Source organism: Trematomus bernacchii, unplaced genomic scaffold (assembly GCF_902827165.1).
Source record: "Trematomus bernacchii unplaced genomic scaffold, fTreBer1.1, whole genome shotgun sequence".
Taxonomy (NCBI): domain Eukaryota; kingdom Metazoa; phylum Chordata; class Actinopteri; order Perciformes; family Nototheniidae; genus Trematomus; species Trematomus bernacchii.
In genome coordinates, this window is record NW_022987843.1 from 169,490 (window position 1) to 191,867 (window position 22,378).

Consider the following 22,378-nt stretch of genomic DNA (forward strand, 5'->3'; position numbering starts at 1 on the left):
GCTCTTAAGTTGTTCTATTGGTATCTAATAGGGGAAGTATCTTCTAATATCTCCTGCATAATTCTTTCTTAAATTATCTCTTTTTTACATGAATCAGCGGGCGTTATTCAGACTCTGCAGCTCCGAAAACAGATGCTTTTTGAGTGTGAATATTGGTCTAAAACAGGTGCTTTTTGAGTGTGAATATTGGTCTAAAATAGGTGCTTTTTGAGTGTGAATATTGGTCTAAAATAGATGCTTTTTGAGTGTGAATATTGGTCTAAAACAGGTGCTTTTTGAGTGTGAATATTGGTCTAAAACAGATGCTTTTTGAGTGTGAATATTGGTCTAAAATAGATGCTTTTTGAGTGTGAATATTGGTCTAAAATAGGATGCTTTTTGAGTGTGAATATTGGTCTAAAACAGGATGCTTTTGAGTGTGAATATTGGTCTAAAACTAGATGCTTTTTGAGTGTGAATATTGGTCTAAAACAGATGCTTTTTGAGTGTGAATATTGGTCTAAAAACAGGTGCTTTTTGAGTGTGAATATTGGTCTAAAATAGTGCTTTTGAGTGTGAATATTGGTCTAAAACAGGATGCCTTTTTGAGGTGAATATTGGTCTAAAACAGATGCTTTTTGAGTGTGAATATTGGTCTAAAAATAGATGCTTTTTGAGTGTGAATATTGGTCTAAAATAGGTGCTTTTTGAGTGTGAATATTGGTCTAAAATAGGTGCTTTTTGAGTGTGAATATTGGTCTAAAATAGATGCTTTTTGAGTGTGAATATTGGTCTAAAATAGAGTGCTTTTTGAGTGTGAATATTGGTCTAAAAATAGGTGCTTTTTGAGTGTGAATATTGGTCTAAAAATAGGTGCTTTTTGAGTGTGAATATTGGTCTAAAACAGGTGCTTTTTGAGTGTGAATATTGGTCTAAAACAGGTGCTTTTTGAGTGTGAATATTGGTCTAAAACAGGTGCTTTTTGAGTGTGAATATTGGTCTAAAATAGGTGCTTTTTGAGTGTGAATATTGGTCTAAAACAGGTGCTTTTTGAGTGTGAATATTGGTCTAAACAGGTGCTTTTTGAGTGTGAATATTGGTCTAAAACTAGGTGCTTTTTGAGTGTGAATATTGGTCTAAAATAGGTGCTTTTTGAGTGTGAATATTGGTCTAAAATAGGTGCTTTTTGAGTGTGAATATTGGTCTAAAACAGGTGCTTTTTGAGTGTGAATATTGGTCTAAAACAGGTGCTTTTTGAGTGTGAATATTGGTCTAAAATAGATGCTTTTTGAGTGTGAATATTGGTCTAAAACAGATGCTTTTTGAGTGTGAATATTGGTCTAAAACAGATGCTTTTTGAGTGTGAATATTGGTCTAAAACAGATGCTTTTTGAGTGTGAATATTGGTCTAAAACAGATGCTTTTTGAGTGTGAATATTGGTCTAAAACAGGTGCTTTTTGAGTGTGAATATTGGTCTAAAATAGGTGCTTTTTGAGTGTGAATATTGGTCTAAAATAGGTGCTTTTTGAGTGTGAATATTGGTCTAAAACAGGTGCTTTTTGAGTGTGAATATTGGTCTAAAATAGGTGCTTTTTGAGTGTGAATATTGGTCTAAAACAGGTGCTTTTTGAGTGTGAATATTGGTCTAAAACAGGTGCTTTTTGAGTGTGAATATTGGTCTAAAATAGATGCTTTTTGAGTGTGAATATTGGTCTAAAACAGGTGCTTTTTGAGTGTGAATATTGGTCTAAAATAGGGAGGTCTCTTCATTGATCTCCTGCATAGTGTCCCAACTTAATAGGGCTTTTTAAATATGAGCACACCTGCATGCACTGTGTAGGCTCTGCAGCAGTGTTTGTTAAAAACAGGGAAACTCACCTCTTGGTCGAGGAGGATGTTTTCTGGCTTCAAGTCTCTGGAGAAAATAAAGATAAATAAATAAAATGCAGTGAATTAAACGCAGAGTCTAAATTACTACTACCCCCCCCCCCCCCCCCCCATATCACAGATCAAATCAGAATAATGTAGACGTTTTGTGTCATGACTACAATGACCAATCAGATCCATCAGAACATAAAAGTATATACATTCTGATTAACTGAAGAATATAGTTTTGTTTTAAGGTCATTCAAACTCAAATAACAAAACAAACATAAAAGTGGAGTTACAGCCCTTTAATTATTACATTTAAACAATGGGTGGTTTGATAAAGCATGACAGTAGATCTCTAATAACAATGTTCACTTCAATCCCCCTCACCTCAGAATCACGCTTCACAAATATATACATTCTGATTAACTGTAGAATATGCTTTTGTTTTCAGGTCATCCCAATACACTCCTCATGGCTTCAATGTGTGGTTTGATAAGTCTTGATATTAGATATAATTAACAAACAGTTTGATCAATAATAATAAAGATCTCTTCACTTTAATCTCACCTGTACACGATGTTGAGGGAGTGTAAATATCCCAGAGCGCTCGCCATCTCTGAGATATAGAATTTGGCTCTGGGTTCTGGAAAAGTTCTCTCCTTTTGGAGATGGAAGAACAGCTGAGAGGAAGGAGAGGAAGGAGAGGAGTTCGATTAGTGACAGGAAGTCAACAAACACCTGAGATTACAGACATAGACAGATCTGAGATAGAAGAGGCACGTTGACCCCCAAAACATGTGTTTATTGTCTCAAATCAAGTCAAAGAAATCTTGATAATCGACCAGTTCTGTACGACGTTGTCTCTGCTTTTTGAGTTCTGAACATTTGAGTTTTTTCTCCCAGAATATTTGACCTTTTCTGGAGATTTAAATATGAAATCTGGTAAATGTACGGCTTTAAATGTTGCATATACCGCCATGTGCATAATCATGGTTGAGGCTTAGTGCGGTCTTGTTGTGCCTTAATGGTGGATTAGTGTCTCTTTCAGGACGTTTCAGGCCTCTTTCTAGTTGTTTTGTGAGTTTATCAAATACATCAGTATTCCTTCAAACTAATGCTAATGGTGTGCTTTAACATTTTGAACACTATCAACAGGAAAGAGTACAACGTGCGCTAACAAGGGTCGTTTCACTTTGCATTTAACTGATTTCATTCACAGTTAGTCAGAGTTGTCTCTGAGCGAGGCATTTAAAACGTATGGCAATGCTTTGTGTCTCTTTTAGATTATTTGCGTCTTTTCGTGGACATATTGTGTCTCTTTTTGGTCATTTCCTGTGTCTTTGTAGACGTTTTGAGGCTTGTTTTGGTTGTTTTTCAATTAGGGATGTCCCGATCACCTTTTTTTGCTCCCGATCCGATTCCGATCATTTGATTTTGACAATCTGCTGATACCGATTTTTCCCGATCCGATCTTTATGCAATGCATTAAGAGAAAAAAAAAGGAGAAAAGCATTCAAGTTGTCCCTTAAACCCCACGTTCTCCACCACAGATAACGGCTGGTCATCCAACGCGATGAATTCAGCTATCTTGGCTGTTGTTTTTTTGGCCTTTTCACTGTTCTGGGGCAGTTTCTCTTTCCTTTTAAAAGTCTCTGAAAGTGTCGGTTGTTTCAGTGCCGTTACCTGAGTGGCCGCTGTGTACTCGTCGTGTTGTTGTTGGTGTTTGTTTCTCAGGTGGCGTATTAGATTGGTCGTGTTGAACGTAGCTCTGTTCTTTCCACCACGCGGAACCTCCGCCTTGCAAACATTGCATCTGGCTGTTACACTGCCTTCGCTTTCAATTTTATAATACTTCCAAACTCCTGACATTTTCTCTGTCCCGACTCCCGAGGCACCAGCTGAACGTAGCCTCTCGTTACACCGGCTGAACGTAGCCTCTCGTTACACCGGCGGAACGTAGGCCTTCGTGGTTACACCGGCTGAAGACGTAGCCCTCTCGTTACACCGGCTGAACGTAGCCTCTCGTTACACCGGCTGAACGTAGCCTTCTCGGTGACCACCGGCTGAATCGTAGCCTCTCGTTTCACCGGCTGGAACGTAGGCCTCTCGTTACAGAGCCCGGCTGAACGTAGCCTCTCGTGACACCGGTGAAACCGTAGCCTCTCGGGACGAACCGTGCTACGACACGTAGCCTCATCGTGACACCGGCTTGAACGTAGCCTCTCGTTACACCGGCTGACGGTAGCCGTCTCGGGAGGATACACCGGCTGAAACGATAGCCTCTCGTGACACCAGGCTGAACGTAGCCTCTCGTTACAACCAGCTGACGTAGCCTCTCGATTACAACACAGCTGAACGTAGCCTCTCGTTAGCTTACTGCCTACTATATAGACACTGCCGCCCACTCTGTTGCCAGAGTTGAGAGAAATAAGCAACCCAGGTCGATGAAAACAAGCCCAAAAGAAGCAACACATACATGATGTTGTGTAATTTTAAACCAAAACTAAGGCCTCAGGATGACTTTAAGACGTGAACATGGTCATTTTTGTTTTGTAACATTAAATTAAAAAAAAAAAATTATAAAAAAAAAAAAAAAAATTATATAAAAAAAAAAAAAAAGAATTCCGATCCCCGATTTTTTTCTCCTGATTCCGATCTTTTGAAAATCACGTGATCGGCTCCGATCCCCGATCACGTGATCGGATCGGGACATCTCTATTTTCAATGCTTTGTGTCTCTTTTTTGTCATTTTGTGCCTTAATGGTCGATTAGCGTTTCTTATAGGACGTTTCGGGCCTCTTTTAAATTATTTTGTGAGTTCTCATGGACGTTTTGGGTCTCTTTTTGGTTATTTCCTGTGTCCTTGTAGACGTTTTGAGTCTAGTTTTGGTTGTATGGCAATGCTTTGTGTCTCTTTTTGGATATTCTGTTTCTCTTCATAGACATTTTGAGGCTTACTGTGGTCTTTCTGTGCCTTAATGGTCAAATAGCGTCTCTTTTAGGCCTGTTTTAGATTATTTTGCGTCTTTTCGTGGACATTTTCAGTCTCTTTTTGGTCATTTCCTGTGTCCTTGTAGACGTTTTGAGGCTTGATTTGGTTGTTTTTCACTAAATGGTCGTGTAATGTCTCTTTCAGGACGTTTCGGGCCACTTCTGTCTCTTTCTGGTTGTTTTGTGATATTTCTACTACAAAATATGTGAGCAATTCCTTCAAACTAAGGCTAATGGCGGCTTTAACATGTTGAACACTATATCACCAGGATAAGCGCTGACCTGGATCACAGTCACTCAGAGTCTGAGTCTCTCAGGGAGGGTTCACACATTACGCCACGTCTGACGCATCACTTCCTGTTTCCTCTCTCAGCTCTTTCTAACCCGATGACTCTGTGTGACAGAAAGACTCACTTCCTGTTTCCTCTCTCAGCTCTTTCTAACCCGATGACTCTGTATGACAGAAAGACTCACTTCCTGTTTCCTCTCTCAGCTCTTTCTAACCCGATGACTCTGTGTGACAGAAAGACTCACTTCTCCTCCGTTCACAAAGTCCAGCACGAAGTAGAGCTTGTCCGCGGTCTGGAAGGAATAATGAAGTCCAACCAGGAAGGGATGTTTCACGTTCTTCAGAAGCACGTTGCGCTCCGCCATGATGTGCTTTTGCTGATTGGAGAGCAGAGGTCATTGATAATATTATTATTATCATATAATCATTTACAACAAATAGTCTGATACTCTGAAGCTGCTCTGTTCCTGCATTTCAGATCCATTTCACTTCATATTGACTTTCTTTATTAAATATAACAAAAGACACACTTTGTCCATGAATCATTTCTCTGAAGAGTTTCCTCCACAGATATTATGAAATGTGAGTTACCTCTTTCCTGTTGAGGATGGGTTAGGGTTAGAGTTACCTCTTTCCTGTTGAGGATGGGTTAGGGTTAGAGTTACCTCTTTCCTGTTGAGGGTTAGGGTTAGAGTTACCTCTTTCCTGTTGAGGATGGGTTAGGGTTAGAGTTACCTCTTTCCTGTTGAGAGTTAGAGTTACCTCTTTCCTGTTGAGGATGACCTTCTTCTGTAACACTTTGACTGCGTAGAACTTCTCGTCGTGCTTTCGTTTAGCGAGGAACACCTGCGTGAAGAGAAGTGCGTTAACGAGAAGCGCGTTAACCAGAAGCTCGTTAACGCGCTTCTCGTTAACGAGCTTCTCGTTAACGAGAAGCTCGTTAACGAGAAGCGCGTTAACCAGAAGCTCGTTAACCAGAAGCTCGTTAACGAGAAGCGCGTTAACCAGAAGCTCGTTAACCAGAAGCTCGTTAACCAGAAGCTCGTTAACCAGAAGCTCGTTAACCAGAAGCGCGTTAACCAGAAGCTCGTTAACCAGAAGCGCGTTAACCAGAAGCGCGTTAACCAGAAGCGCGTTAACCAGAAGCGCGTTAACCAGAAAGCTCGTTAACGCGCTTCTCGTTAACGAGCTTCTCGTTAACGAGAAGCTCGTTAACGAGAAGCGCGTTAACCAGAAGCTCGTTAACCAGAAGCTCGTTAACGAGAAGCGCGTTAACCAGAAGCTCGTTAACCAGAAGCTCGTTAACCAGAAGCTCGTTAACCAGAAGCTCGTTAACCAGAAGCGCGTTAACCAGAAGCTCGTTAACCAGAAGCGCGTTAACCAGAAGCGCGTTAACCAGAAGCTCGTTAACCAGAAGCTCGTTAACCAGAGGCTCGTTAACCAGAAGCTCGTTAACGAGAAGCGCGTTAACCAGAAGCTCACTTCCTGCGTGGGAACACCCCGACACACAGAGAACTCAAACTGATGCGACCACACAGAAAACTGAAGTGACTCAAAAACATGTCAGACATCACGTTTGAGCAAAGATATTATAAAACGTGCTTTCTAGAGGATAACACTACATTTAGGATGCTTACAGAATCAGAAAGAGGAAAAGAGACAGAGCAGATAAAAGACATATCAATAAAGTGCATTCTGTACATCGCAGTGTAGATACAGTTTATATATATATATGTATTTACTCTACACAGAGAGTGCTTTCTATATTCACATACCTTCCCAAAACTCCCCTTTCCTATGACTTTCAGAAAGTCAAAGTCTGTGGGCTTGGCTCTGAAACACAAAAAGAAAACACATTATGTACAAATAGAAATATATGTACACATTAGGTGTTAGACGTGTATTTCAGTACATATTAGATAGCTGTTGTGCATTAGGAAAGAGTGCATAGATATAGACGTTATCAGTGAGTGTAGATAGAGAGTGACTCACTGAGGGTTTCCAGAGGGTCCCAGGTTAATGTTTCTGGAGGTAGAGTTGCTCTGAAAACAAGGAGATAACAGAGATGAGTTTGTTCTCATACGTTTCTGCAGACATGAGTTCATGTTTAACACAATGTCTCCTTAAAAACAACCTTCTAGCAACAAATGAGAGGACAGGTCCTTCCCTGTGTCTTTGTAGTCGTTTGGAGGCTTGCGTCTCTTTGAGGTCGTTTCCTGTGTCCTTGCTGTCTAGTTTTGGTAGTTTTTCAATGCTTTGTGTCTTTTTGGATATTCTGTCTCTCTGGATATTCTGTGTCTCTGGATATTCTGTCTCTCTGGATATTCTGTCTCTCTGGATATTCTGTGTCTCTGGATATTCTGTCTCTCTGGATATTCTGTGTCTCTGGATATTCTGTCTCTCTGGATATTCTGTGTCTCTCTGGATATTCTGTGTCTCTGGATATTCTGTCTCTCTGGATATTCTGTCTCTCTGGATATTCTGTGTCTCTCTGGATATTCTGTCTCTCTGGATATTCTGTGTCTCTCTGGATATTCTTTGTCTCTCTGGATATTCTTTGTCTCTCTTTGGATATTCTGTGTCTCTCTGGATATTCTGTGTCTCTCTTTGGATATTCTGTCTCTTTTTGGATATTCTGTGTCTCTCTGGATATTCTGTGTCTCTCTGGATATTCTGTGTCTCTGGATATTCTTTGTCTCTCTGGATATTCTTTGTCTCTCTGGATATTCTGTGTCTCTCTGGATATTCTGTGTCTCTTCGACAGTTTGAGTCTTAGTGTGGTCCTTTTGAGTCTCAACGGTCGATCAGTGTTTCTTTCGGGTCCTTTCCTGTGTCCTTGTAGACGTCTAGTTTTGGGTTAGGGTTACCCAGATGATACACGTAGGGTAGCGGTGAAAGGGCTTTCTTTCAGGTGATTTCCTTCATTTCTATCTGCATTTCTAGACTAGATTCAGACTGCTTTAAAGTTATTGATCTAAAGAGGTTAGAAAGTGACTCACTCGGTCGTCTTCGTCCTCCGAGGCGTCAGAAAAGTGCTGCATTTTGTCCATCAGCAGAAACTCCCTCACATCTGGCCTGGAGAGAAAGCAACAGAATCATCTCCATCTGTTCCCTGAAGGCCTCGCTGGTGATAACATTAGATATTTCATATGAGACTCACTGGTTGCAGAGCTGAGAGACGATCCTCTCGATGAACTCGTGCAGCCCGGCTCGTCTCTGCTTTATAAACTCTGCAGAACATTCAGATATGAGTTCATCCCAAAAAGCCCAAACACAGCAGGCACTTTGCATGTTAGAGGTGCAACGTGTGATTAATGATCAATCTGCAGATTATTTTCTAGATTAAGGTATATTAAAAATGTCTTCAAATGTCTTGTTTTGTCAGTTTTAACATATATTCAATTGAACATGATATCAAACAGAGAATCTCTAGAGAGGCTAGAAACTGATTTGAATGACTACTTTATTATCAGAATAGAGGACGAAATACACAAAATACACGTTTTTTATCTTAAACATCGGGTTCTTGGATTATTTCCTGGTGCACGTTAGAGCTGCAATTTACAATTACTTCTTTAACGATGAATACATTCTAGATAAATATATAAATTGGTCTATAAAGGGTCAACAAATGTTGAAAAATGTGCATCTGGTTTCTCAAAGTTGAAGGTTTTGTCTTAAAATGCATGAACTTTAACATGATATCAAACAGAAAAGCTGGAAACTGATTTTTAACACATTTCTTGTACTTGACGAGTTTATTATCAGGTTAGACGACGAAATCCACAGTTTGTAATGTTGTATGATGGTATGTTTCATGCCTTATTCGCCCTATAGTTGCAGTTGTAAAGCGCGTGCAGTGAGTCAGCAGTTTGAGACTCACCAGGTTCAAAATTGTCCCCAAAAATCCTCTTGGCGGGAATTTTCAAGTTCATAGCAGGAAACTGTTTCCGTAACTGAATGAGAGACAGGAAGTGATGTCAGAGCTGTGTTCACGAGACTTTAATTATAGTGTGTGTGTGTGTGTGTGTGTGTGTGTGTGTGTGTGTGTGTGTGTGTGTGTCCCTCACTGTGTTGTAGAGTTTATCAAACTCAGCGTAGCGTCTGAACACGAACCACTCCTGCTGCCCCACGTTCACGATCACTTTGTACACCTAGGGGTTAAAAACAAAGAAGATCAGAACACGCTCCACGCGCTCCACACACTCCGCGCTCTCCACGCGCTCCACACTCCACACGCGGTCCACACTCCACACGCTCCACGCGCTCCACACACTCCACACACTCCGCGCTCTCCACGCGCTCCACGCACTCCACACTCCACACGCTCCACGCGCTCCACACGCTCCACACACTCCACCCACTCCACGCGCTCCACGCGCTCCACACTCCACGCGGTCCACGCACTCCACACTCCACGCGGTCCACGCACTCCACACTCCACGCACTCCACACTCCACGCGGTCCACGCGCTCCACACACTCCACACTCCACACACTCCACACTCCACCCACTCCACACACTCCACGCGCTCCACACGCGCTCCACACACTCCACACTCCACGCGCTCCACACTCCACGCACTCCACACTCCACGCGCTCCACACGCTCCACACTCCACGCACTCCACACTCCACGCGCTCCACACACTCCACGCGCTCCACACACTCCACGCGGTCCACGCGGGCCACACTCCACGCGGTCCACGCGCTCCACGCGCTCCACGCGCTCCACACACTCCACCCACTCCACCCACTCCACACACTCCACGCGCTCCACGCGCTCCACACTCCACGCGGTCCACGCGCTCCACACACTCCACACACTCCACACGCTCCACGCGCTCCACGCGCTCCACACTCCACACACTCCACGCGCTCCACACACTCCACGCGCTCCACGCGGTCCACACTCCACGCGGTCCACGCGGTCCACACTCCACACTCCACGCGCTCCACACTCCACGCGGTCCACGCGCTCCACGCGCTCCACGCGCTCCACACACTCCACACACTCCCACACTCCACGCGCTCCACACACTCCACACTCCACACTCCACACGCTCCACACACTCCACACTCCACGCGCTCCACACACTCCACGCACTCCACACTCCACGCGCTCCACACACTCCACACTCCACGCACTCCACGCACTCCACACTCCACGCGCTCCACACACTCCACACACTCCACACACTCCGCGCTCTCCACGCGCTCCACACTCCACGCGGTCCACACGCTCCACACACTCCACACACTCCGCGCTCTCCACGCGCTCCACACTCCACGCACTCCACACTCCACGCGGTCCACACGCTCCACACACTCCACACACTCCGCGCTCTCCACACGCTCCACACTCCACACTCCACGCGGTCCACACGCTCCACACACTCCACACACTCCACGCGCTCCACACACTCCACACTCCACGCGGTCCACGCACTCCACACTCCACGCGGTCCACGCGCTCCACACTCCACGCGGTCCACGCACTCCACACTCCACGCACCACACTCCACGCGCTCCACACTCCACGCGGTCCACACTCCACACACACTCCACACTCCACGCACTCCACACTCCACGCGCTCCACACACTCCACTCCACACTCCACACTCCACGCTCCACGCACTCCACGCACTCCACGCACTCCACGCTCCACACGCTCCACGCGCTCCACGCGCTCCACGCGCTCCACGCACTCCACGCACTCCACGCACTCCACACTCCACGCGGTCCACACGCTCCACACACTCCGCGCTCTCCACGCGCTCCACACTCCACGCACTCCACACTCCACGCGGTCCACACGCTCCACACACTCCACACACTCCACACACTCCACGCGCTCCACACGCGCTCCACACGGTCCACGCACTCCACACTCCACGCGGTCCACGCGCTCCACACTCCACGCGGTCCACACACTCCACACTCCACACACACTCCACACTCCACGCACTCCACACACTCCACGCGCTCCACACACTCCACGCGCTCCACACTCCACACTCCACGCTCCACGCACTCCACGCACTCCACACGCTCCACACTCCACACGCTCCACACGCTCCACACTCCACACTCCACGCGCTCCACGCACTCCACGCACTCCACACTCCACGCACTCCACACTCCACGCACTCCCCACACTCCACACTCCACGCGCTCCACACACTCCACGCACTCCACCCACTCCACCCACTCCACACACTCCACACACTCCACGCGCTCCACACGCGCTCCACGCGCTCCACACACTCCACACTCCACGCGGTCCACACTCCACGCGGTCCACGCACTCCACACTCCACGCACCACACTCCACACTCCACACTCCACGCGGTCCACACACTCCACACTCCACGCACTCCACACACTCCACACTCCACGCGCTCCACACACTCCACGCACTCCACACGCTCCACGCGCTCCACGCGCTCCACGCGCTCCACGCACTCCACACACTCCACGCACTCCACACACTCCACACGCTCCACACTCCACACTCCGCGCTCCACACACTCCGCGCTCCACACACTCCACACGCTCCACACGCTCCACACTCCACACGCTGCACACGCTCCGCACTCCACGCACTCCACACTCTCCACACTCTCCACACTCTCCACACTCTCCACACTCTCCACACTCTCCACACTCTCCACACTCTCCACACTCTCCACACTCCACGCACTCCACACTCCACACTCCACGCGCTCCACGCACTCCACACTCCACACTCCACGCACTCCCCACACTCCACACGCTCCACACGCTCCACGCGCTCCACACACTCCACACACTCCACGCGGTCCACGCGCTCCACACTCCACGCGCTCCACACACTCCGCTCCACACACTCCACACGCTCCACACTCCACACGCTCCACACTCCACACGCTCCACACGCTCCACACACTCCACGCACTCCACACTCCACACTCCACGCGCTCCACACTCCACGCGCTCCCCACACTCCACACTCCACGCGCTCCACACGCTCCACGCGCTCCACGCGGTCCACGCGCTCCACGCGCTCCACACTCCACGCGCTCCACGCGCTCCACACTCCACGCGGTCCACGCGCTCCACACTCCACGCGCTCCACGCGCTCCACACGCTCCACACGCTCCACACACTCCGCTCCACACACTCCACGCGCTCCGCTCCACGTGCTCCGCTCCACGTGCTCCACACACTCTACACACTCTACACACTCTACACACTCTACACACTCTACACACTCTACACACTCTACACACTCTACACACTCTACACACTCCACACGCTCCACACACTCATTTTATTACTAATGTCTGCTTTTCTTGTTTATTTATTCTATATTATTATTATTTGTGTCACTTCCTCTGTCACACTGTCCCTGTCTATATCGTGATATCAAAATGTGTGAGTTTATTAGAAGTGGTAGATTTGTGCAGAAACATATATGTACTCCTTTCTTACAGTGTCTCTCCTTTAACGGTGTTCAGAGGAAGCATCCTAGAAGCAGATTGCTCATAAGATGAGGATATGAGACATGAAGTGTGTGAGGAATGGATTGTTGTTTGAGTTGAAGTGAGTCCTCTGCCAGCCGGAGGACACTTGTTGAACCCTGCAGAGAGTGTGCTGTTACCGTGAAGCGCTTCTTCTTGTCCCTCTGCTCATCGTGGCACGGGATGCTGACGTTGGGGAGGCTCGGCTGATCCTCCATGTTGGATCAGAGCGAAGAGACCCTCCTCCTCAGACTGAGAACCAGGAGAGACCCTCCTCCTCAGACTGAGAACCAGGAGAGACCCTCCTCCTCAGACTGAGAACCAGGAGAAGAACCTCCTCGTCATCTTGGTTCTGCAGAACAGAGAAAGGAACATGTACATCAGGGCTATTCAATTGGCGGCCCGAGGGCCACATCAGGCCCCGGGGTGATATTTACTGGCCCTTTGAGTATAATGTTAAAAAGTTAAAAAAATTATTTAAGATATATTTTTTTTTAAATTTTTGGGCCAGAGTGCCTTTATTCCAGAGAGGGTGTTACGTTGAGAGATAGAGGGTGTTACATTGAGAGATAGAGGGTGTTACATTGAGAGATAGAGGGGAAGACATTGAGAGATAGAGGGTGTTACATTGAGAGATAGAGGGTGTTACATTGAGAGATAGAGGGGAAGACATTGAGAGATAGAGGGGAAGACATTGAGAGATAGAGGGGAAGACATTGAGAGATAGAGGGTGTTACGTTGAGAGATAGAGGGGAAGACATTGAGAGATAGAGGGTGTTACATTGAGAGATAGAGGGGAAGACATTGAGAGATAGAGGGGAAGACATTGAGAGATAGAGGGTGTTACGTTGAGAGATAGAGGGGAAGACATTGAGAGATAGAGGGTGTTACATTGAGAGATAGAGGGTGTTACATTGAGAGATAGAGGGTGTTACGTTGAGAGATAGAGGGTGTTACGTTGAGAGATAGAGGGTGTTACGTTGAGAGATAGAGGGTGTTACATTGAGAGATAGAGGGTGTTACGTTGAGAGATAGAGGGGAAGACATTGAGATAGAGGGTGTTACATTGAGAGATAGAGTGTGTTACATTGAGAGATAGAGGGTGTTACGTTGAGAGATAGAGGGGAAGACATTGAGAGATAGAGGGTGTTACATTGAGAGATAGAGTGTGTTACATTGAGAGATAGAGGGTGTTACATTGAGAGATAGAGGGGAAGACATTGAGAGATAGAGGGGAAGACATTGAGAGATAGAGGGTGTTACGTTGAGAGATAGAGGGTGTTACGTTGAGAGATAGAGGGGAAGACATTGAGAGATAGAGGGTGTTACGTTGAGAGATAGAGGGTGTTACGTTGAGAGATAGAGGGTGTTACATTGAGAGATAGAGGGTGTTACATTGAGAGATAGAGGGTGTTACATTGAGAGATAGAGGGTGTTACATTGAGAGATAGAGGGTGTTACGTTGAGAGATAGAGGGTGTTACGTTGAGAGATAGAGGGTGTTACGTTGAGAGATAGAGGGTGTTACGTTGAGAGATAGAGGGTGTTACGTTGAGAGATAGAGGGTGTTACGTTGAGAGATAGAGGGTGTTACATTGAGAGATAGAGGGTGTTACATTGAGAGATAGAGGGTGTTACGTTGAGAGATAGAGGGTGTTACGTTGAGAGATAGAGGGTGTTACGTTGAGAGATAGAGTGTGTTACGTTGAGAGATAGAGGGTGTTACATTGAGAGATAGAGGGTGTTACGTTGAGAGATAGAGGGTGTTACGTTGAGAGATAGAGGGTGTTACGTTGAGAGATAGAGGGTGTTACGTTGAGAGATAGAGGGTGTTACATTGAGAGATAGAGGGTGTTACGTTGAGAGATAGAGGGTGTTACATTGAGAGATAGAGGGTGTTACATTGAGAGATAGAGGGGAAGACATTGAGAGATAGAGGGTGTTACATTGAGAGATAGAGGGTGTTACATTGAGAGATAGAGGGTGTTACGTTGAGAGATAGAGGGGAAGACATTGAGAGATAGAGGGTGTTACATTGAGAGATAGAGGGTGTTACGTTGAGAGATAGAGGGTGTTACATTGAGAGATAGAGGGTGTTACGTTGAGAGATAGAGGGTGTTACATTGAGAGATAGAGGGTGTTACATTGAGAGATAGAGGGTGTTACATTGAGAGATAGAGGGGAAGACATTGCCTGAAAACTTCGGCGGGCTCGGGTTTCGAACCCACCTACTAGCTACTGTAGTGACAACTCCTGTCATTGATTGCATCTCTGCGTGAATGATTAGATCATTTCACCTAAATGAAATCAAATGAAATGATGTTGAAAGCAGCTTCACGTGTAGGCCGACTGAGTTCTGAGCCATTTAGATCTAGAAAGGCCTCGGGGCTATGTTGTTTGATTGAATTAAACACAATATATGCACTCCACTATGCTGTTGTAGTATTTACTGTATCTGAAGCTCTTAAATATGATTGCTCATATTAAGAGCCATCTTTTCCCCGGCCCCTCGCTTTGGATCATTTTCATCAACCGGCCCCATTCCAAACTAACTGAATATCCCTGATGGACAGAAAGTCATAATTCAGCAGATTCCTGGATGTGTGGCGTTCTCTAGAAACACACCTGAAGAGGAGCAGGGAGAAGAAGTGTGTGTGTGAGTGTGTGTGTGTGTGTGTGTGAGTGTGTGTGTGTGTGAGTGAGTGAGTGTGTGTGTGAGTGCACATCCTCTTTAGCACGCACACACACTCTTCACCCACACACACACACACACACACACACACACACACACACACACACACACACACACACACACACACACACACACACACACACACACACACACACACACACACACACACACACACACACACACACACACACACACACACACACACACACACACACACACACACACACACACACACACACACACACACACACACACACACACACACACACACACCTCTCTGAAGCTCTTTGTCTCACTGTGACTCGTCCTTTGTGTTGTTCTCCCCTCTCTCTCTTCTGTTTGTTCACAGAAACAGAACCAGCTCTACTTTCTCCCACTGTGTGTTCCTGACCCTGAACGCATCCTGGATGGTGTGTGTGTGTGTGTGTGTGTGTGTGTGTGTGTGTGTGTGTGTGTGTGTGTGTGTGTGTGTGTGTGTGTGTGTGTGTGTGTGTGTGTGTGTGTGTGTGTGTGTGTGTGTGTGTGTGTGTGTGTGTGTGTTCACTTCACATCCTCTGCTTTCTCTTTCACAGAGACACAGAGTGTTTCGTGTGATGATAAACTAACTTCAGGGCGGTGGTGGCGAAGTGGATAGGGACTTGGCAACTGGAAGGTCACCGGTTCGAGTCCCGGCAAGACCAAGTGCTACCGAGGTGTCCCTGAGCAAGGCACCGTTCCCTACACTGCTCCCCGGGCGCCGTCCACGGCAGCACACTGCTCCTAACACTAGGATGGGTCAAATGCAGAGGAACCATTTCGTTACATAGTACCTGTACTGTGAAATGACAAAAAGAGCAAAAAATAAATAAATTAAAATAAAAATAAAAATAAAAATAAAATAAATAAAACTAAAGAATGTTTCTCTGGAGTACCTGCAGATGACTGATGAGTTAAACCCAGAGCATAAAGAAACTATAAATACAATTAAAACATGTTTTTTAACCTAATAAAGTACATAGACACACGGCTTCTGCTTTAAACTCACTTTCATTCAAACAACCCCTCTTCACTAACAGGAACACGCCAGGTGTGTGTGTGTGTGTGTGTGTGTGTGTGTGTGTGTGTGTGTGTGTGTGTGTGTGTGTGTCTGGTTATTTCAGTTCAACACACAGGTTTTCCCCGACACACACACACCTGTTCCTGGTTATCTGACGTCATGAGTCCGACCAGCTTTTTAACATTCCTCACATAGTTCAGCTGAATCACCGTGAAGTCTGAGAGAGTTTCTAATCCAGCTGACGGTGCTACTCCTCCAGGAGGAATGCTGCAACTCACACACACCCTCACTCACAGAGTCTCACACACACTCTCACACACAGTCTCACACACACACACCCTCACACACCCTCACACACACACACTCTCACACACAGAGTCTCACATAAACCCTCACACACTCTCACATACAGAGTCTCACACACACTCAGAGTTTGTAAAAAGGATAGAAAACTAGGAGGAACGATATTCTCTTTAAGCACATTTCCGAGTTTGTTTCCCCAAAAAAGTCCAATATGTTTTTGAAGATGTTAAAGCTTTATATTCTATCATCTACACGTAATGAAGCTTAACGAGTCAGAGAAGAAGAAAGTATCATGTTAAGCACATTTTACCCAGACGCAGTTTCTGCCTCGGCATGAATTAACTTGTGCTGACACACACACACACACACACACACACACACACACACACACACACACACACACACACACACACACACACACACACACACACACACACACACACACACACACACACACACACACACACACACACACACACACACACACACACACACACACACACACACACACACACACACACACACACACACACACACACACACACACACACACAGCAGTGGTGGTCAGATGTGTGTGTTAGAGGAAGTGCAGCTGCAGAAGTGAGAGGGGGTGAACTCAGTGCCCCCCCCCCCCCCCCCTCAGCATCTGTACTAGGAGCACGATATTGGAAAAAACTGACATTGCGATATTTTCTTCTCCTGCGATATAAAAAAATACAAGAATTGAAGAAAAGGCCGCTTTTTTTGTCCGCAAACCATCCTTTCTTGAACTTTAATGCTATACAATTGGTATTTTTTTAACTATATTTAAATGGATGAAGGATTTTAGTCACGGACGTCTGGATCTTAAAGGGGACCTATCATGCAAAATGCCCTTGTGTACGTCTTTTCTACATGAATATGTGTCCCCGGTGTTCCAGGGAACTCACCAAGTGTCAGAAAACACAACCCTCTCTATTTTCCTCCATACCCAAATCTCTAAAAAAGGGGCTGCAACGGATCTGATAAAAACTGATCCAGATTTGAACACTGTCCTGACGTCAGGACGGTGGCGCTACGGCTATTGGGCCAACTCCACCAATCAGTAGGAGACAGCCCCGGCCATTGCCGTTCGAAAGTGCTGGAGACGCTGTAGTACATATGCCAGGCCTGTAGGTGGTGCTGTTCTCACTGAATCTGCCCTTGCACAAACAGAGCTAAAAAAATGTCAAATAGAGCGAAATGAGGCATGGCTAAAATGCATGATCTGTTTGGTATTTAGAAAAAAAAAAGTATAAATATGCCTTATATAGGTATGGTCCTACACTATATTATTATAATATAGCATGATAGGTCCACTTTAAGTTATCAGAGCAACACGCTGAGCTAGCTCGGTTAGCAGCGCCGAACTGCCCTGGAGAAACACATGAAACTACTTTATTCAGTGTTTTTACCTTTAATCACCGGGTCCGTTTGTTTTGGAGATTTGATTGTGATTGGTGGTTTGCTGTGCACGCAGAGCCGGCATGTCACTCACTCAAGTGCCCCTGACATGAGAGCTTTCCTTTTGTAGCAAGCAGCAAAAGTATTGTAACATGACGTGTTTGAGTTAATTTACCTACTTAATATCGCACGTCCTAAAAAAAAACAATAATAACAATTTTTTTTAAATAAATATTTTAAAAAATCGCTTCCTGCGATGTGAATATCGCGATTATCGTCACGACACGATATATCGTGCAGCCCTAATCTGTACACACACACTGTGTGTGTGTGTGTGTGTGTGTGTGTGTGTGTGTGTGTGTGTGTGTGTGTGTGTGTGTGTGTCTGAAATAGGAAAATATTGGACAACCCAGTTTCTCAAAGTCTTTTAAATGTCTTGTTTTTGTCAGAAAATATTCACTTTAATATAATATACAACAAGGATATAAGAGTCATTATTTAAGAGGCTGAAAAAGACATTATTACATTAAAAAGACTCAATAATGACCTAAAAATTGTTTTTTTTCCCACTGATTGGCATTTCTCCCAATATATATTTATATATGTGTAATAAAACCTGTTGAAGAGAACAGCAACAGTTTGCTCTGAGTCTCTGGATTGTCAACTTAAAGTAAATAATGTTATTTAAAAAGACAAGAGTTATTTCCCCCAGCTGTTTACCTCTACTGTAAGTGTGGCTAATGCTAAGCTAACAGCAGCCCCAGGTGTTTCGGATGGACATCACGTACCTTTCTGTTTCTGACCCTGAATCCGGTCCACACACTCCAGAACCGGAACTAATCCAACATGTTCCCGGGTCTAGTTTCTGTCCGGAGACTTTAGGGATCCTCTCCTATCGAGTTTTCTGTTGTTAGTTGCTGTGAAAAGAGAAGCAGGAAACATCAGCCTGTCCTCCTGTAGAAAAGTTCCGATCTAATTTGTCACGGGACTTGAGTACTGCAACACCGTCAGGTCGGACACAATACACAGGAGCACTTCCGGTAGCACGTTTTAAAATAAAACAACGGAAAATCACTTTTTGTATTTTATTTATTTATTTCGAGCAGGAAAAATGAAAACAAGCATGGAAATAATGTTAAAACACTCATAAATAATCATATATATATTATAATGTAATTATCTTAGCTTTTGCAGTACTTTTCTTATATTATTATCTCCTTTTAATATACTTATTGTTTATTTTATAAATTAAAAACACGTACACTTACTTGCAGGTTAATTATTGGCAATTACCCTTATTCTAACAAATAAAAATACACTTATATCTAAGTAATTTTTTGAATTGACAAAACCTGTGCTTTTATTTTTGAAAAGCCCAGTAAGTGCTTCCGGTGTTGTTGTAGCTCTCTTTACCACAAACAGCTCCAGAGTGTGGAATGACAGCATCGGGAGTTAACCTGTCAAACAGCGACCCCTACAGGCAGACAGGCGTCATGGGCATTATTATAAAACATTAAATACTTAATTAATTGCCTTGAATAAAATAAATACAAATATATAAATAAGATTAAATTATAGACTGTTTAATAATTTAAAAACATTATTCTAATGATAAATACTGGGAATACTGGGATGAATAAATTAAATGCAAGTTATGTAACATGAGAGCAATTAGGTAAATATTGTAATTCTGGCTGCATGTGCACGGTTTGTCCACAAGGTGTCAGCAGAGCACAGTTTAATGAGCTACAGAGTGAACTGTCGATACATAAGACCTAACTCGGAAACATTATTCTATTTATAACCTATTTTTACACCATTTATATACCGTTTGTACACATGTTAAGACAATAGCAAGCCTAAGTCGTGAACTATGATTAAGATGATGCAATCATAGTTGATGTGGTAGTATAGAAAGTCTCAAATTGGCTCCAAATTGATGAACTACAGCACCAAAATGACCTTGCATGTATTTATAAGCCATACAAATAGCATGATGTATTATACTATAACACTAAAGCACCACAAAAGGAGCCAATGTACACAACAAGTAATTTAAATTTGATAATTATTCAATTATTTTGCAAAAATTATTTGTTTATACTTTTATTTTTTAATGCATTTTAAAACCAGGAGATTTATTATGCTATTTCTACTTTTCCTCAAATCAATTATATGTGTACATTCCCACCAAATATAGTTTTATTTTACAATTAAATGCTGTTTAATAGTCACATAGCATCTAAACTCTATGGGTTACAGGGACATAATTAGAGCCTGGATTAATCAGTGAAATCATGTGTGGATGGGCACCCCCTAAAGCCCCCTAAAAGGCCCCTAAAAGGCTCCCGCGCCCCACTTTGAGCCACCACCCTCCTAATGAAAAGACCCATTCAGCTGCAGAAGGTGACAGTACAGTCTGACACAAAGCCCGCCTCCTCAAACCCCCTCCGGCCAATGAAATCAGCCCCTTTCTACTTCAGACCAATCGAACACAAACCGCTCCTCACGTCTCGACCAATCAGCGTCAACTCCGCTTTCCACAGCCCCGTTTCTGACCAATCAGGAGCGAGGCCGCCTGCTCAGAGAATCGGCGGGATGGACAAAATTCATAAAGTACAGACGAGCGAGACAGAGAGAGCGAGGAATACCGCGGAATATCGGCTTTTTACACCCAGATATGGACTTTTAATCAACATGTATCACAAGAAGACACTGTAAAGCTTTTATTTAACATATAATATGGATAGAAAGTGAGTTATATCCACAGGAAACGCGATATTATGGACTGTACGTTACATTAAATGAGCTCCAAGACACAGTCTGCTTCCGCAGATTTCTATGGATGAACTAAAGAGGGATTTTTATCATCTGACAAACCCCAGGATCGAGTTGGAAAAGATTCTTCATACCGACTGTCATGGAGCCTCTGAAGCCGCAAAGGTGAGCCTGAGCAGCGGGACAACAACCGGCCATCTGCCCCTGTGACATGGAGCTAAATATCTATCACTGTTAAAGACAGTAAAACAGGTGCTTCACATGTTATACTGTTAATATATCATTATTAAAGACAAGAAAACAGGTGCTTCACATGTTATACTGTTAATATATCATTATTAAAGACAAGAAAACAGGTGCTTCACATGTTATACTGTTAATATATCATTATTAAAGACAAGAAAACAGGTGCTTCACATGTTATACTGTTAATATATCATCATTAAAGACAGGAAAACAGGTGCTTCACATGTTATACTGTTAATATATCATCATTAAAGACAGTAAAACAGGTGCTTCACATGTTATACTGTTAATATATCATCATTAAAGACAGTAAAACAGGTGCTTCACATGTTATACTGTTAATATATCATCATTAAAGACAAGAAAACAGGTGCTTCACATGTTATACTGTTAATATATCATCATTAAAGACAGTAAAACAGGTGCTTCACATGTTATACTGTTAATATATCATCATTAAAGACAAGAAAACAGGTGCTTCACATGTTATACTGTTAATATATCATTATTAAAGACAGTAAAACAGGTGCACCCTGCAGGATTCACATGTTATACTGTCTTTAATAATGTTATTCTATATCATTATTGAAGACAGTGAAACATGTGAATGCACACTGCAGGAAAAGAACATTTCAGATATGAAATAACATGCTTTCTCTCTAGGGATGCCTCTCTAGGGATGCCTCTCTAGGGATGCCTCTCTAGGGATGCCTCTCTAGGGATGCCTCTCTAGGGATGCCTCTCTAGGGATGCCTCTCTAGGGATGCCTCTCTAGGTATTTGGGTAATACTTCATTTGTAACACTGGTTTTTATATCGAGCTAAATGTCTGTGTTTCATAGAAATGATGAGCACATCTCTGGGATACACAATATTTAAAGTAATAACATCATTTGTTAGTGGATTACAGATCTATTCATTTACACATAAACAAACATAATATCAAGAGACATAGGAAGAAACATCACAACAACAACAACAACAACAACAACAACAACAACAACATTTATGACTAATAACCACAAAGAAAATGGAAACACAGTATTTATAATTACAATACAACAACAACAACAACAACAACAACAACAATACTATTTATTGTAAAATGTAAATAAATAACCAAATTATTAAAAAAAACATTAATTAAATATATAATAATAAAACATTTCTAACTAGGGTGAAAATAATAATTAAATACATGAGCATTAGCATGGGCTGATGGATGCCCCTCCCACTCTCCCATTATCTCCCATCTGCACCCCCCCCCCC

The 22,378-nt window shown here is 44.0% G+C and overlaps 1 protein-coding gene across 1 annotated transcript in view; it reads right to left on the reverse strand.

The window, feature by feature from the left end:
* Positions 1–19,057, reverse strand: part of sgk3 (serum/glucocorticoid regulated kinase family member 3) — a 33,132-nt gene extending 14,075 nt beyond the window's left edge. Inside the window, exons 1-12 of the mRNA XM_034112882.1 lie at positions 18,875–19,057; positions 12,775–12,986; positions 9,203–9,286; positions 9,016–9,088; positions 8,293–8,362; positions 8,132–8,207; positions 7,125–7,174; positions 6,908–6,965; positions 5,895–5,978; positions 5,378–5,509; positions 2,420–2,532; positions 1,859–1,895 (exon numbers count right to left, since the gene is read on the reverse strand). Coding sequence (XP_033968773.1) covers positions 1,859–1,895; positions 2,420–2,532; positions 5,378–5,509; positions 5,895–5,978; positions 6,908–6,965; positions 7,125–7,174; positions 8,132–8,207; positions 8,293–8,362; positions 9,016–9,088; positions 9,203–9,286; positions 12,775–12,852 — 855 coding nt within the window. The 5' untranslated portion in view covers positions 12,853–12,986; positions 18,875–19,057. The remainder of the gene's footprint in view (positions 1–1,858; positions 1,896–2,419; positions 2,533–5,377; positions 5,510–5,894; positions 5,979–6,907; positions 6,966–7,124; positions 7,175–8,131; positions 8,208–8,292; positions 8,363–9,015; positions 9,089–9,202; positions 9,287–12,774; positions 12,987–18,874) is intronic.
* Between the last annotated feature and the right edge of the window lie 3,321 nt (positions 19,058–22,378).